Source organism: Oncorhynchus tshawytscha, linkage group LG30 (assembly GCF_018296145.1).
Source record: "Oncorhynchus tshawytscha isolate Ot180627B linkage group LG30, Otsh_v2.0, whole genome shotgun sequence".
In the NCBI taxonomy this organism is placed as follows: Eukaryota; Metazoa; Chordata; class Actinopteri; order Salmoniformes; family Salmonidae; genus Oncorhynchus; species Oncorhynchus tshawytscha.
In genome coordinates, this window is record NC_056458.1 from 26,557,810 (window position 1) to 26,574,360 (window position 16,551).

The 16,551-nt window shown below is 41.8% G+C and overlaps 1 protein-coding gene across 1 annotated transcript; it reads right to left on the reverse strand.

Moving 5' to 3' along the window:
• Window positions 1-478: 478 nt before the first annotated feature.
• On the reverse strand, window positions 479-16,206 carry LOC112228492 (single-minded homolog 2-like). Its single transcript, XM_024393856.2, has 11 exons — window positions 14,732-16,206; window positions 11,974-12,056; window positions 10,738-10,827; window positions 8,103-8,211; window positions 6,565-6,650; window positions 4,843-5,042; window positions 4,587-4,693; window positions 4,098-4,245; window positions 3,625-3,790; window positions 2,804-3,239; window positions 479-2,554 (listed from the first exon to the last, which is right to left on the reverse strand). The coding sequence occupies exons 1-11, from the start codon at window positions 14,904-14,906 to the stop codon at window positions 1,773-1,775; spliced, it is 2,382 nt and encodes a 793-aa protein (XP_024249624.1). The 5' UTR covers window positions 14,907-16,206; the 3' UTR covers window positions 479-1,772.
• Window positions 16,207-16,551: the final 345 nt, after the last annotated feature.

Sequence of the window (16,551 nt, forward strand, 5' to 3'; positions counted from 1 at the left end):
AACAGGTTAATGTCAAGCCCTGCATGTTTTTTTAATCAAAAGTCTCATGGAATGTAGGCATAAATTGATCACCCTGAAGAAGGCACAGTGATACCGAAACATTGGTGGTTTACCCAATAAATGACGGGGAGTTTATAGATAGAGTGTGCGACTCTTTGTTTTTATAGCATTCAGTGAACACCACACATTGGCTGCTACTGTAGGCTCAATGATGTTAAAGTGTTATGAGATGGCTTTTCTCCATTGTTTTTGATGGTAGGCAACTCTGGTAGCCCTACATTATGATCAAATAGCCACAGTAGCCTACTTGGCCACTGTTAAAACTGGAAATCAAAGTGGGTACAGCCTCAGTGTTCACAGTAAATGTGCGCTGGAAGTTGCACAGAATCTTCGGAACGTTCAAGTTTTGTGCTCAGTAGACCTGAAATTTGCTCAACGCTGTAAAACATTTGAGGGTGCAGTGGTCCTAAGGGAAATTTGGAGGGGTGTATGGATACAGAAGACCACAGTGGATAGACAGTTTCTTGTAGTCATTGGGAGAACACACTCCCACATACACAGACATTTGGAGGGCCCATTTGACCAGGTTGATGGGATATAGGCAGGAGGACATAAAGGTGTATTTCAAGATTACATCACAGAAGAAAGTGAGGTTATATGTACCTATTATATAAAAGTGTTTGTAAATTCTGACATTTACATGTGCTTGATATCACAGCAATGTCCAAACCTCTTCAATAACCAGATGATATCCACTATGCATTCTGAAGAATAAAGAAGAGCTGAAAATAGCCATGGACAACGACTGTCTGGCAGGACATTTCATTTGAATTGTTCATTCAGAATTAAAGCAAACTACCGTGTTTTATTTCATTTAATTTTCCCCAATGCAGTTGACATTTTTCTCATTATACATGTTAGATCCTGGTTTTCTTCATAAATAAGCAAGCTGCTATGTGTTGCACAATAATAAATATACACATTGTGTTTCCGATCTCTGCCATTGATATAATTGACCAAATTATTTAATGTTAACTTCAAAAGAGGGTGAACAATATTTACCCTCATTCATGTTTGCAAGAAAGTGTCCACGTTCAATACTTTTGCGTCTGTCATTTCCCCATTCAATATACAAGGTAGGGAGTGACAGCATGTATTATTTTGTGCTGGCATATCTTATGCCCTTTTTAATGTCGCTGTCACAAAAAAAGAAGTGCATTGGAAACCGTTTGCACTTAAACTAGCTTGCAAATTGGGTTGAAATCATGCTACATTCAATCTAAATGCTGCTTTTTTAGACCATTTGATAGTATCTTCTTGTTCAGGTCAGTTATGATTGGTGCTTCTGAGTTACAACATTAGAGGGGTGTATTCTTCACAGGCAATTTGTACCTCAAATGATGTACTGTGTCATGGCTCAAAGGTCCTTGAGATTTTGTCAAAATAAATGGCTTTGAACTAGAATGTGACAATGCATTTATGCTATTGGATAAACAGTATGCAAAAATATAATATAATCAAGAAACCTGAAATTACTGGCTCCTTAGAGGAGTCTGACGTTGGCTTATTTGCGTAGAAAACATCTGAAAAACAAAAATGGAGAGCCATGTGGAGGTCTTAACCAGACAGGGTCCCCAGAAAGTGACTCGACTTCTGGCTGACACGGTTACATAGTCACTGATACAGCTTCTGTTCATTGTCTGTGTTTCTGACCAAAAAGGCTGAAGTCTCAGGGTGTCTGTCCCTCCTTGTCCTTCGACCCCCAAGCTGTGTCACCTCTCGTTGGTGATGATGACGGACGTGCCGATGTAATGAGGAATCTCCCTGTGGATCTCAGGGGAGGAGCTGGAGGCAGGGCTTTGGCTCTTGTAGTCGTAAGAACCCATTTCGTCGCCACGGTAACCGTAGCTGTCTGTCAAGTGGCCGAGGGCAGCATAGGGCGGGGCCTGGAAGGAGCTGTGTTTGGCCAAGACGTGGTGGAGGTTCAAAGACACGTACGGAGCCTGGGTCGGAAGGCCTACCCCGACTCCCATCCCAACTCCAACCCCCATCCACATCCTCCTTTCCTCCTCCCCCGCCTCAGGATCCAACATCTTGGGGCTCCCCCGCTCCCCATTGCTGTCCGTGTGCTCCAGGGGGCCGGTGGCACTGTGGCTGTAGGGGGATTCCATCATACACAGCCTCCTGCGCTGCTCCAGGACCACCTGCATGGGGAAGGGTTGGCCCAGGCCATGGAAGGACCGGGACTGCTCGCAGCTCACCTTCCCCAGCACAGAGTTACTCAGCAGGGGACAGGACAACAGCTTCTCCCCTCCTACACAACCACTCCCCTCGGAGGCCTTGTGGAGGTAGTCTCGACTGAACGGCAGCTTGCTGTCCTCTTTAGTAGCCTGTGACTGGGAGTGCAGGCGGTCCTCTGTGGTCTTGCTCTGGCCAAGCGTGTGATGCTCATAGGGCTCTTCCTTGAACCTGCTGTTAGGGCGCGGGGTTGAGCAGCTGGAGAAGCCATCATGAAGGGGCTCGCAGGGGGGGTACCTCCTGCTCGCCGCGGGGCCTGTCGTGGAGAAATTAAACTCTACGGTGAGATTCGGACTAAAATGCTTCAGTGAAACTGAGCTAAAACGCTATCTTGAGAAGGATTAGGGTTTAACAGGCACATCAGAGGAGCAGTGCAGCACACACTCCGTTTCTCCAATGCTACAGTCAGAAATGATTTTTCATGTTTTTCATGAACATTTCTGACCTGAGAACAAAAAGGGAAAAGGCGTAAAAGATAGAGCACTTTAAAGTGACAGTTCCATACCTGAATATGCTGCTGTGGTGGCTGTGGTAATGGAACACGATGCAGCGAATGGTCTCAGGATGTGAGCAGGGTTAGTACCATGGTGGATTTTGGCGTTGGCACAGCTCCACCGCCCATCGCCCCCTCGACCCTGCAGGGAGCTGAGCAGCTGCTGGGCTGCCAGGCCAGGGGAAGACAGGGAGGGTGAGGCGGAGGAAGAACCCTGGGTGTGTCGCAACCTCCTCTGGGAGTCCGTGTGGGGTAGGTGTCCATAGGGGTAGGGGAAGGAGAGGCCATAGGAGGCGTTGCTACTACACAGGACCTCTCCAGCCTCTGGGCCTCCAGAGGGGCCTGAGATCTGACCGTGACAGGGGTTCAGGGGGTAGGGGGTGCTCTCCTTCCAACTTCCTCCCAGGGGGGAGCAGTCTGGCTTGTCTGGGTGGTAGGTGCTGTTGGGCTGGAGGTGGAGGCAGTAGACAACAGATTATGGTGGTGTTGTTATTTTATAACATAGACAGGCAATGAAGACAGTGTTGTGTACAGTTCATTTGTCAAGCTAAGACAAAAAATCAAGTCCTACTTGTTATATTTTTGGGATAACTATGGAGAGGATATTTCATGAATTTTCAAAAGGAAAGTTACTGATTGTGAATACAATGCAAAAGGTCATTGCGTTGAGGAGTTTGCAGTGTCTCCTTTTTTCCCAAGCTGGATAAAGCTATTCATTCTGATATCTTAGTACGTATGAAAGTACAGGTACAGTATGTAGGTTACTGTGTGTGTACTACACTGCATATGAACTGTATCAGTAATCCAGTGTGAGGAGCAATAGTCTGTCGTACCTGAGGGTAGGGGGCTGTTTTGAGTTTGCTCTTGATCTTGACTGCTTTGGTTTTGAGTTGTTTGCAGAGGTCCTGAGAGGAGGCCAGGCCAGTCTTAAAGGCTAAGCTGGGTTTGGCCGCTCGACTCTGCTCCTGAGACAGCTGCATGTCTTTATACTCTACGTCCCTGTGGAGGGACATACATACAGCTTGGATTAGCATCACACACACACATGTTATATCCTCCACACGTCAGCCCTGCACTACGCTTGGCCAACACATACTTTATCCTCAGGAAAGAAGAGCACTACATTTCGTACTATGTAACATACACAGACAAACCGGGGGCATCACCTTACAAATTAGCCTGTGTTTCAAACCCAGACTTTTTGCCACAAAATGTCCAAGTCTATTAAACGGAAGTGTTTTCGGGAGTGATTCACCTGTCACAGACCCACTCAGGTCAAAGGTGAAAGGGGAAAGTGTTGACTCACGTGAGAACGTAGTTGACGCTGACGATGCAGTGGGGTCTGGATGAGCGGCTGTTGTGGACGATGGTGGCGTAGCTCTGCACCCACACCCAGCCCCCGTGCTTGGACAACATACGGTAGTACTTAGTGGTGACCTGCCCTTTCACCAACACTGCAGGAGAGAGGGGGAGAGAGAGAAATATTGGGGTGAGAGATAGATCAAATCACAGACTGGACAGTGCCTGAATAAAAGATTGAAAGACAGAAAGAGAAGTGTATATAGAGATGGAATACAAACAGAATGCTTGGGAGAGAGGGCCAGCAAAAGGCTGAGCTCCTTTGACAGGCGTGACTCATTAATACTGTATCATTTTTATCCCCCTCTGAACCTACATGCATATTCTGTGAGAAACTCCATAGCTGCCACTTATAGAAATCCTAACCCTCTCAAAGAGAGTGTGGGTTGTTTCGTAATAAGAGTCTCAATGTGGCCACAGAGGGGGACTGACTCACAGAGGTGGTGAGCGAAGCGTAGATGGAATACGTCACAGCCGTGCACGTGGTGGTACAGCGTCTTCTCAATCAGGTCCTGGGGTTCGTATCCTGTCAACTCAGCCACCCTTGAACCCAAAGGTCACGGGTTAAAAGTAATACATTCACAATCATGATGTTCAAATTCTTTGTTGTGTTTGTCTTTTATTTTGTATTATCTTTTTTTTGTCTCATTGTACATTTGTTTGTTTCATCCCTCCCTCCTTTCCTTCCATACCTGGAGTCCAGGAAGATGAGCTTGAGGTCCAGGCTGGCCCTGAACATGAACATGTTACTATGGAGCTTAATCTCTGTGATACCACTAGGAGGCAGGGAGTGGCCCACCGCTACCAGGCCCACGATCTGATAACACGTGTCATACAATGCCATGTCCATCACGTACTGACGGATCTTCAAATAGCCACTGCAATGGATCACCTGGGAAGCAGAGAGATGAGAGGGGCTTTACACGGTGATATAGAGATAGATACAGATACATGCATGTACATAGATATAGCTAGACAGAGTCTTTACACCTTGCCTTAACATGTGTCCTGAATGTGGTTTTGTGTCCAAATTTAGGTCGATCTGAGAGATAGATAAATTGAGATACAACATTGTTGGTAATGCAGAATTCTTATCTCACTCACTCTGCAAAAGCAAGAGCAGGTTCAACCTTCAGGCTACAACCAACTAAACCCCCCCCCATCCACCCCTCCACTCCCTGAAACAGCTACGTGTCTAGAAGCTAAAGGGACTATTTATCTTCATCACTTCCTGTTTACCTATGCCCGTGCCGGCCTCGCCCCGGCCATTCAATAGCACTCGCCCAGTTCACACGGATGATTTATTCTACTACTTAACATAATGGCTTGCTTACTGCCAATGTAAATTTACAGCAGGTCTCCATTGCAATCTGCTAGGTGATTTATATTATATGGGGAGAGGGAAGAAGGAGGGAGTCAAGAATATAGCTGTTGCGTCTAAAGATGAGGATGGTGGAGGAACGACTGTGGAGTGTTTTAGGAGTGAGGTGGTTGTCGTCGGAGATTTGAGTGGAAATGCTGCAGCTGCTGAGACTCAGACAAATAATATGCAGTTTCAAATAACCTGTTAACACTGTGATAACACTATAATAACATTATAGACTCAATAGAACAAAACAAACAAATCTATAAATAGAAGAAATATTTGTTTTGATATAATAACCTCTTCAAAATGCATGCATTTCACTTGTATGCAAGTGTAGGTGTTTAATTTTAATTAACTACTTTCTATCTCATAATGTTATTCATGAAAGGTTTACTACTTCCAGAGACACAGATTCTCATGGCATACAGTAACAAAGAAATGTGATTTCAAATATTGCATTACATTATAGTACGCAAGGTGCAACTTTCACTGGGGACAGGGGGAGAAAAAATAAGAAACCTGCACACTGCTCTTGATAGTATCACTTCTCTTGATAATATTACTGCTCTTGATAGTATTACTGCTCTTTAGTAAGCTTTACGTGTCGGCCTCAAGGCCTTCGTCAGAGCTTTTGACGGGGGGATATGTCCCCCACACATTTTGAAATTGCATTTTTGTCCACCCCAGTTTTATCATTGGAATGTGATACAAAACCAGGCAACGGTGTGCTTTAGGACCATGTGGATGCCTCCGAGTGGTCGGGTAGGCTGTTTGGAGTGTAGATCTGACTGGATAAAAATAAATAATAATAATAATAATTATGTCTCTCCCACTTCTAAAACCAAAGTTGCGGCCCTTGTAGTGAGGCAGGTAGTCTAGCAGTTAAGAGCGTTAGGCCAGTAACTAAAAGGTTTCTGGTTTGAATCACAGAGCCGACAAGGTAAAACATCTATCGATGTGCCCTTGAGCAGGGCACTTAACCCTAATTGCTCCTGTAAGTTGCTCTGGATAAGGGTGTCTGCTAAATGACCAAAATGTAAAAATTTACCTTATATCCTCCACAGGTCAGTCCTGCATTACGCTTGGCCAACACACACTTCATCCTCAGGAAAAAAGAGCGCTCCATTTCGTACTCTGTTACACACACAAAGACAGCGAGGAGAATGACCATTAGCACATAGACACAATAAAAACACTTCACAGTCACACACTCACCCTGGTTAAATAAAGCAGCAGATGTGGTTAACACACATGTGCATTTTCGCATTTGAATGCCAATAAGGGTTGTCAAATTATTTTTTAAATGTGATAGAGTTTATTACTGTGATTAATCACGATTAATCGCAAATTCCTAATTTGCTCACATTGAGCTGTAATTTAAGTTTTCCTTATACAAAAAGCATTACATGAATATTTACATTTAGATTTTGTCTAAAGTAACAGTTAGCAAATTCTGGTAAATTGACCTCAGTCAACTTGTTTTGACATCACAATGTTAATTTTTAGCTTTATAGATTATGTATTTTAGACAATGCGATAAAACTAAATTGTGCAGTAAAATGAATAACTTTGACAGCGCAAATTTCAACATGTTAAAAAGGATAAATAAGGAGACACGGCGCGCTACTTTTCAAATGAAGAAGAGAGGCTTGCGCCTCTAAGCAGTAACACTCTGAATGGTGGCTCAGAAATAAGAAATATCTTTTTTAACACACTTCAATTATTATTCTCAGGTCGGCTAAGTTATCTTTTTACAGGATGGGATTACAGATTGTTTTATTTCACCACCTCCATGTGGTGTTTTCTTACATGTGAAACTGAAAATGTGATTTTCACATGATTGTTTTTCACATGTGAAACCGCAAATTTCAAATCTGCAACTGCAATTCACGTGAGGTGAAAACATGTTTTCTTCTCACATGTGAAAAAGTGGTGTTAACATGTGAACTCTAAATGTAATAACCTCAACATGTGAAAAAAGATATTTGACTTGTGAAAATGCGATTTTCACTGTAAATTTGACATGTATTTTTTTGTAAGGGTTTGTATGTGTGTGTGTCTGTGTCTGTATGTGTGTGTATGTGTAGGGGTGTTATGAAACTCCCCCAGAAAACAGTACTCCACTGCATGTTGAGTGCTGTTATCACATAAGGCTTAAGATGCTGCTCCTACAGGATGTTAATGAAAACCTGCCCATCAGAGAGGCTGCCTGGGTGTTGCCTTGTATTATGTATCATGGTGCTATACGTTGAAGTATTATGTGTTCTTATAGCAGCTGCATAGATGAAGTATTTGAGCTATTTGTATGATGATGTCACACGGACTGACTTCCTTCTTACAGAAGAGGTAGACCTCGATGAAGTAGCATTACTGTTGCTTACAAACATACAGAGAGTTGAGTATGCGGGAAAATTGTGATCAACTGACTGTCAGTTGGGAGAGAAAGAGAAATAAGTGAAAGAGTGAGAAAAGGCGAGGGAGGAAGCGTGAGAGAGAACAAATAAAGACACAAATTTGACAGAGAAAAAAGGGAGGGAGAGAAAGAACATAAAGACAGAGATTGAATAAATCAAGTATGTTAGGCACCTTGCAGGAAGTGATGGTGGAGGGGCTGATGGGCGCTGAGTACAGCCGTCATCTCATCATGATCTGACGGGTGGATATACTCAAAAATACTGTTCCCCGTCAGCTCCACCTGACAGAAACAAATCAATCAGTCACTTCACATCAAGTTTCATCAGGCTGAGACTAGAGAAAATGGCAAGTGACAATATAGATTAGAGACCAACATATCATTTCTTCAATGACATGTAATCTCTAGCCTTATGTGAAGAAGACAGTCTTTCTGAATAGTGTTTTGAGGTCTTTTGATCTTTTAGCAGGATGATACTCTGTCATTACAAGGGATTACATCATCACAGAGAAATGCCTATTGTAAGGGGACACTGACTGACTGTGCGTGTGTGTGCGTGCGTGAGCGTATGTGAGTGTGTGGTTGCCTGCGTGAGCGTGTGCATGAGCGTGTGCGTGTGTGTGTGTGTGTGTGTGTTAGAAGTGAGGAGGGGGGCAAATCTCTTGCCGCCCCTGAAATCGATCTCTGCATCCCTTTCAGCTCTGCCTCAAAGGGGGATGATGTCAGGAAACACAAGGGTTAATTTATGAAAGAGGCAATCATTTGCATGAGAACACAGAACACTGTCCAGGCTCCACTTTGATCTATTTTACCTCCCAAATTTTGGGGTGGAGTCACTCAGTGAGCGGGTCACTGCTCACCACTTCAACAACAAATTGGTTTCTTCACAGTGTGGAGTTAGGTTGGACTAATCCATGCTTTGTAGTGAGAGAGCATTTGGACTGAGCATGCTTTTTGGTGTCGTAGAAACAGTGACAAGCAATAGCATGCGAGAGCAACAAGTGAAATATGTGTGTTCAAGCACCAATGTAAGTTAATATATGTGGGTTACTGATAATAAACAGACCTCTAGATTTCACACTGGAGGATGGGTTAACCTCAAAGTAAAAGCAGAGACCTTCTCAACACTCAAGTAATGAGTGACTTTCACTGAATTCGCTGCTGTCTCTTTCGCAATTCATTTTAAAACAACACGGACCTTAGCCCACTATACCTCCACCTGACACACACACACACACACACACTCACACACTCACACACTCACACACTCACAAGATATCAATAAAAGCGGATGGTCCATTTGAATAAGCTTCACAGTGTACACAGGTGTGCACAGGCAGCATTTGCATCAGGGCTGCGTGCAAGAGTGGAACATTTAGAGTGGGTGGTGGTGTTGTTTTTATAGGATTGAGTTATTGCTGTTGCTCAGCCCCCCTGTTCTCTCAAATTCTTCCTGAGCACAGCCTTCAGTGTGTCTGTCTATGCTTGCTCAGGTGAGGTATATTTAAGACATCAGCATTTCTGTTTGCTATCCACAGCTCAGTACACAATCACTTCACATGAGTGCAGTGTTAGAATGACAGCGGTTACCTACTGTAGGTTCTGGCCACTTTCAGAATCAGAACGCCCCTATTAGTAGCTAAGCAAAAATCAGTGTGGACACACCCATTATAAAAAACTGCTATATAGAATAGTACCTTTGGCCTGCTCACCATGTCTAGGGCACCCCCAAAAAGACTTTCTATCGCTCACTATGTATGTTTTGGAAAGTGAACCATATAGAACGACCATATGCTCGAAGTAGAGACCCAGAACGACTATATGTTCGAAGTAGAGACCCAGAGTATACGCATCAGAGACAGGACTTCAACTATAAACCTTTGTTTTGAGGGAGGCTGCCGCAGACTCCATTTCACTTCATATTTTCAGTCACCACGTGTTAGATAGACAGCATCTCTCTCTGGGGGAACAGCAACTCTGAAGAAGTTGGCTTGTCAAGCAGCAAAGCCCACTCCTGAGTGATGATCACACTTCATTCTGATCATTGATGGCACCACAGAGCAGAGCCATAGGCTGTCCTACTGAAATATATAAGCCAAACCAGCAACGATACACTGCTCCTCAGTCAAACTGCATGGGCCTCAGTTAAGGCAGGGTAAACAGCAAAAATATTTGACACACACACACACACACATACATGTATACAGACACACACAAACACACAATGTACCACACATTAACACACGCAAAACACAAAATCATATTGGATGTCCAGCAAAGTCGATGAGGACGTTGCTCCATTTAGAAAGGCTGCAGGGACCATTCTAAAATAACGCCTTCAACCTGGCTAGCTTAAGTTCCAACTGCAAATACCCCCCAGAGAGGCAGAAGTCAGAAGCAATAGCTAGCTAAGCTAACCTTAAAGCATGAGCTGAGCAACTGTTTTTTTTTGTTTCATATACCAATGCTACACTCACAGCATGAATAGCTGGATGTTTTCGCACGTCCCATGTTGTTAAATGAACAGCGCCCACACACAAAGGAAGTCAACAGCACCTAGAATAGACGCACCGATCATATTCTGTGGCCAGTCCATGCCCACTGACTTATCTGTGTTAGGTGAACTTAGGCAAGCTTTGTTTGGCATTCTGCAGCCTCTTTTACTGACTGTCAAATCAATGTTTAAACAGGCATATCAGGAGGCAGATGTCCCTTAGGTGACCTTGGTTGTGTTGAGGGAGGCAGACACAGCTTGTGGCATACGCAATGGTTGCCCAGGTCCAAGATGTAGGCAAAGCTATGTCTTACCTGGGATAGGCCAAGGTGGACTGACGCTGTCTCAGAGATGTACATGATTTTGCCATCCGAAGCGACAACGAATACAAAGCCATCCAGAGTCTGGGGAATGAAACATGTGTTAGACCCGAAAATAGACGGTTCCATTTTGCATTAAAAAAAAATGCATAGAAGGTCACTTAGAATTGTAGATTTTATACATTGCATTGTGATAGTGATAAATCAGCATATGGGAGTCTGATTAATAATGGCTTTTATGTCTACTCTTTTGCAATGTCTTTAAAAAAAACACACTCATCATTTCTATCACATCTGGCTCTAATCATGACATGAAATCTATTACAAATTCTTGGCAAAGCCTACACATAAATTCCATAGCAAAAACATTTAAACAGTGCATTTTATCAAAATAATCAACTACATTTCCTCTTAAGAACTTGACAATTTTCCTAAATGCATATAATAGTGTTATTCACATCTAAGCACCACTCTGCTCCAGGGTTCTGTATTTACGATGTATATTTTTGCACTATACATTTACCTTGAATTTGTGTAGTATTTACTGTTATAGATGTGTTTTCTATTTCAGTTTACTTATGTGTGTTGTATATTTAGTTTAGTGCAATTATTGTCTTACATATAATCTTATTGATAATATTGTGTTGTATTTACAGTATGTTGCATATATACTGAGTATACCAAACATTAGGAACACCTCCCTTTGCCCTCAGAACAGCCTGGACTCGATAAGGTGTCGAAAGCGACTCCAATGCTTCCCACAGTTGTGTCAAGTTGGCTGGATGTCCTTTGAGTTATGGACCATTCTTGATACACATGGGAAACTGTTGACTGTGAAAAACCCAGCAGCATTGCAGTTCTTGACACAAACCGGTGCGCCTGGCACCTACTACCATACCCTGTTCAAAGGCACATAAATATTTTGCCTTGCCCATTCACCCTATGAATGGCGCATACACAATCCATGTCTCAATTGTCTCAAAGCTAAAAAAATCCTTCTTTAACCTGTCTCCTCCTCTTCATCTACACTGATTGAAGTGGATTTAACAAGTCACATCAATAAGGGATCATAGCTTTCCCCTGGATTCACCTGGTCAGTCTATGTCATAGAAAGAGCAGGTGTTATTAATGTTTTGTATATTCAGTGTATATTCTGCTGCATTTATTGTGTACATACATGTAATTGTGTTGTGTATATTGTATTATATATCTATGTTGAATATAGCCCACCTGCAGTAGATGGGAGCCCAGTTCCTTAGCCATGTTGTCCAGAGGGCTGATTCTGGTCGGCTGGCCCCAGGCCTCCCCCAGGCCTGTGGAGGAAACACACAACAGGCTTAGAATACATTACCTAGAGCTGCTTCCAGGAGAAGAGGACACTATGAAGGGCCACAAGATATAGCCTTACATTGTTTTTCTTCCTGGTCTGATCGGATACTGCAATTTCAAGGGTAAGGGTTTATGTCTATGACTCACATAGCTCTGCCTATAGGCTGTGTCTGACTTGGACTATAACTTTGATCACAGCCTGCAAAAGGCCATTCAGGCATCTTTGGCACTGCCACATATAATGCAGAGACACACATACTAAGCTATTGACCCAATGCCTTCTACACCAAAAGAAAAGATGGACACCAGCCAGCCTTAAAGGGTACATCAACCATGACAGATATCCCTTGAGATGCTGCTCATAATAGTTTGAGAAGTATTGAGCCTTGTAATGTATACAGTGTCTTCAGAAAATATTCATACCCCTTTGACTTATTCCACATTTTGTTGTGTTACCAGTCACTAAGAACAAGATACATTTTCCCTACAGTCACTCTCACTCGCTGTGATTTAATTTGGTTATTATATGCTTTGATCAGATACTGGGACATGCAAATAGCATCTGTGTGTTTATACTCAACATGTCTGTTTGCAGATGAGGCCAGCAAATTGTGACTTGACAAAATCACCCCTGAAATGTTTTTACAGATCCATGTTTTAGAATAAAGTGTTAGTAACATTTCAGAACTGTCATCTGAAATTATACAACTTTAATTTAAATTTAACTATGATGTGTGATAAAGTTGAATATTTGCATGGCAGGTTAGTCCATCATATACATTTGTAGCAGGGTGGAATTTGTCAAATGCTGTGAAATTAATAGCCAATTACACTTGTTTCCTAGTCTGGGATTTCTCAGAAAAACCTATGATCACCCTACATTTTCTCAATGTAAACGTATACTTTGATTTGATTTGAGTGCTTTGATTTGACTGAGAAAACTGAGAAAATATGAAACAAATATTGCAATAGCCAAGTAGTCTAACTGACAACAAAATCTTTTTCAATAATGTTTTGGTCAAACATTCAGAGTTAACAGCTCACGTTTTTTACTGTTATATTTTCATACTTTCACCATCAATAACCATTTCCTATAATTCCCTGTGTCTTTATTAGACGTCAGCTAAAGAATTAGGTGATGTGCAGACAGGCCTTTTCCTGGATCTATAGTCCCAAATAACGATAAGTGGAAGCGACAGAGACGTTTCACCGGCGCGGAAATGTCAGAAATGTGTTTTCTTATTATTTATGAACATTTTTTAAAGAACTACCTCAAACTAAAATACATTATTTTGCAATTTGCACATTTTGTGCATGGAATACACGAGACAAACATGCATAATTGGAATGAGGTGATAGGCCTATTATATTTAACGAACTTTTGCGCATCATAAATATTGAAATCTGCCTAAGTATCTGATTTCCCAGAATAGTTATTTGCAAAATAAGATTACACATTCATTTGACAAATGTGAGGGAGAGTGGCCATTGAAAGACTCGTTGGACGGCGGTCACATCTCTCTCAGTCCAAGGATGTCGGGAATTAAATTGAGACTCAGACAATATTCAACATGCTACATCTGATGTCAAAAGAGAACATAAAAACAAAAAATGTATGGCAGACTGTATTTTAGCCTAGGTCTACTTAGGCAAGGATACTGTCTACAACTAATTACAAAGTTATATTTCGTTTGAAAGAATGTAATTAAGGAGAAACAACCCTATCTAATGATATATGCTATAACCAAAGTGCTAAACTAATATTTTCGCTTGTAAAGTCCATACAATTTGAAACACAGGCCAATGGTCTGTACTTTTGGAATAGCCAGCAGATATTTGCCTACTTCATCTATATAATTTATTAGTCCCAATGTATAATTCATATTTTTTTTATTTATGTGTAGCCTATAGTGTTTTGTAATATTGTTATACAGTGTATTTCTTTATTTGATTCCACAAGATATCACACGTTTTTTTCGTGAAATGGTCATAAACTGAACTATTCAAATCCAGAACTAACGGGTGGCCCTTAGTCCGTGTCTTTAAGGTTTCTGTGACTTTATGAGTGATGACAGACCAATTCTATGAGAGGAAGAGGGCTGTTTTCCTGGGGTTTAGCCTGTCGAAGTGTTAGTTGTTTTATTGACCATAATTGGATGATTTATCATAAATCATAATCTAGAGCCTCGTGTTTAGGAGTGACAACATAAATCATGCAAATAAACATGAAAAATAAGTATCTTTTGAATTGCATGACCAGGTGGGAAAGGGGAAAGTTGGGGACAATTCTAATCACACTTTTACGCACACATGGTCACCGTCACTACGCACCTGTATGTTGATATTTATTATTTGTATAGCACGTATTCTACTGGAGAATAATTTTCGAAATAAAACTCAAATTTTCAATGCGAACATTAACTTTGGGAAGTGAAAATGGAAATCTACATGACTTCGAAAATTTGATTATATTTTGGACATTGTCCTGCTGCGCTCAAAATGAACATTTATTTAGTTATATTTCCCGACCTGTTTTATGGGTATTTGTTAAAACCATAATACAAAGACCAATATTATGTTTCGAGAACTGACATGTTCCTCTTCTCTTGAAGACATAATTATGATTAATCATTCAACTGTTAGTGGTCGCATAACTCACCATCTGGAAACACGGCTCTCATCTTCAGGTAACTGGTTGTCAGCCGAATGATTGAAGCCTTATCCAGTTGTGATGTGATGGCCGAAGGTAAAGGCAGTAATTTCGCCAGTTCATAAAATTCTCCATTTTCTTTTTCTCGTCTCGTCTTCGCTGCATTCTTGGACTTTTCCTTCATCTCTGACTGATGTAAAGTAATGCCTGTTGCATAACAGAACACCTTCCTCTTCGCCCTCAACACGTAGATTTAGCCTTTTTATCTTTGAATCAGAAAATGCACTTAACAATTAGATAGAAGCATAACGATATTGCAGCATATTCATTCTCATTTCTTGGCCGATCTACATGTGAAAAATAGTTCCTCTCCTTGTAGATTCCAGATACGTGCATGTTCACTGAAAATGGTTACATGTAATTCGTTAAATTCAATCTAAAAACCATTAGGCCTACATGAGGATACAATAGTTGTAAAAAAAATGTGGACTTGGTCTCAAACGTTGTTTTGCGACGCGTGTGCGTAATGTGGTAAACAACGCTAAAGTTACCAGTGCCCTGTAATCATCTGAACAGCTTTTTCTTAGATTACTTTTCATTCAAAAGAGTCAGTGAATACACATCTTTGGTAGGCTCCCTTCAGTCTCCAAGTGGTGGCATGAGAAACATGATGCTCTATTGAGCGATTAAACAACGGAATACGTCGACTCTGACAAACATCCCACGGATGAACGCCCCGTTTCGACAGGAATGACTCCCTTGAAGTATCAGAAAATGTCCGATGTTTAATCACACCATCAACAGAAGATTCGGTTAGATTCGCTGTACCTTATTGTTGTGAATGTGTAGGCCTCTAGACATATTATTAATGTGCGTGAATCAAAAGTTTATTTAAATCGTTGACTAACGAAAGCATGTGGATTAAGCCCATGTAGGTATACTGTTAACGTTTGAAAATAATTGGACGCGAAATTCTTCGTGCGTTATGGAAATGTAGGCCTATCCAACTTTTCCATTTGCCAAGTAATTAAAACCTCGATGCACACATGCCCCAGACACATTTCAAGACGTCCATGATGTAGAGACGTTTTTACAAAATATCAATTTGAAGTTACCTGCGTCTGGACTGTTATTTTTCACACTTAATTCCTGCGTGTGCTCGCTGCCATAAACACCAGAAATGTGTCTTCGATGACGCACTGGCACTGCAGTTAGGATGATTAGTGAATAAGGCCTATGTGTCCTTCCCATCAAATGCCCACCTTTTTTCATCGACTCAGGAAGACATCAACTGAGTTCTCAATTTCGTAATTTCAACGCCAGGATAAGGATGCATAGGAACTATGTTACCAATGGAGAGCATGAGAAGTTGCCTCAGACAGTGGTAGGAACCATAACGCAATATTTTCCTCTTCAAGAAGTCTCGTTGTTCAGGTTCAATAATCCCAAAAGGCAGACCGATATTCCAAGCAGCATACGTTAATTCCTTTCGCAGAACCAAAGGCGGACGAGGGCGGTACGTGGGAGAGAGGGCACTGTTCCAAACAGTTACGTCACGGAGTCTCCGCTGCCTCTGTCAAAGGAACAGTGCAAGAAATTGTCTAAAAACAATACCAAATGCAGCACAGGGCTGACATGACAATAGACTTCATGCGCGTCTCTTCCAAATTCATCTGGTCACATTTTATAGGCTATTGTCCAATTCAATGTGATGTAGCCTATGAAGTCAGTCCTGCAAGCCTTGTAGGAAAGTTTTTAGAACGATTAAACATTTTAGGCTTTATAACCTCTTCGGCCTACAGAAATTGAATTACTTACTGTTCATATCC

Coding starts and splice junctions, on each gene's coding strand:
- LOC112228492 (XM_024393856.2), bottom strand. CDS start 14,906: ATGAAGGAAAAGTCCAAGAATGCAGCGAAGACGAGACGAGAAAAAGAA. Junction 10,828..11,973: donor TGGGCTCCCATCTACTGCAG/GTGGGCTATATT, acceptor TTCATTCCCCAG/ACTCTGGATGGCTTTGTATT. Junction 3,791..4,097: donor AGCGTCAACTACGTTCTCAC/GTGAGTCAACAC, acceptor GTCCCTCCACAG/GGACGTAGAGTATAAAGACA.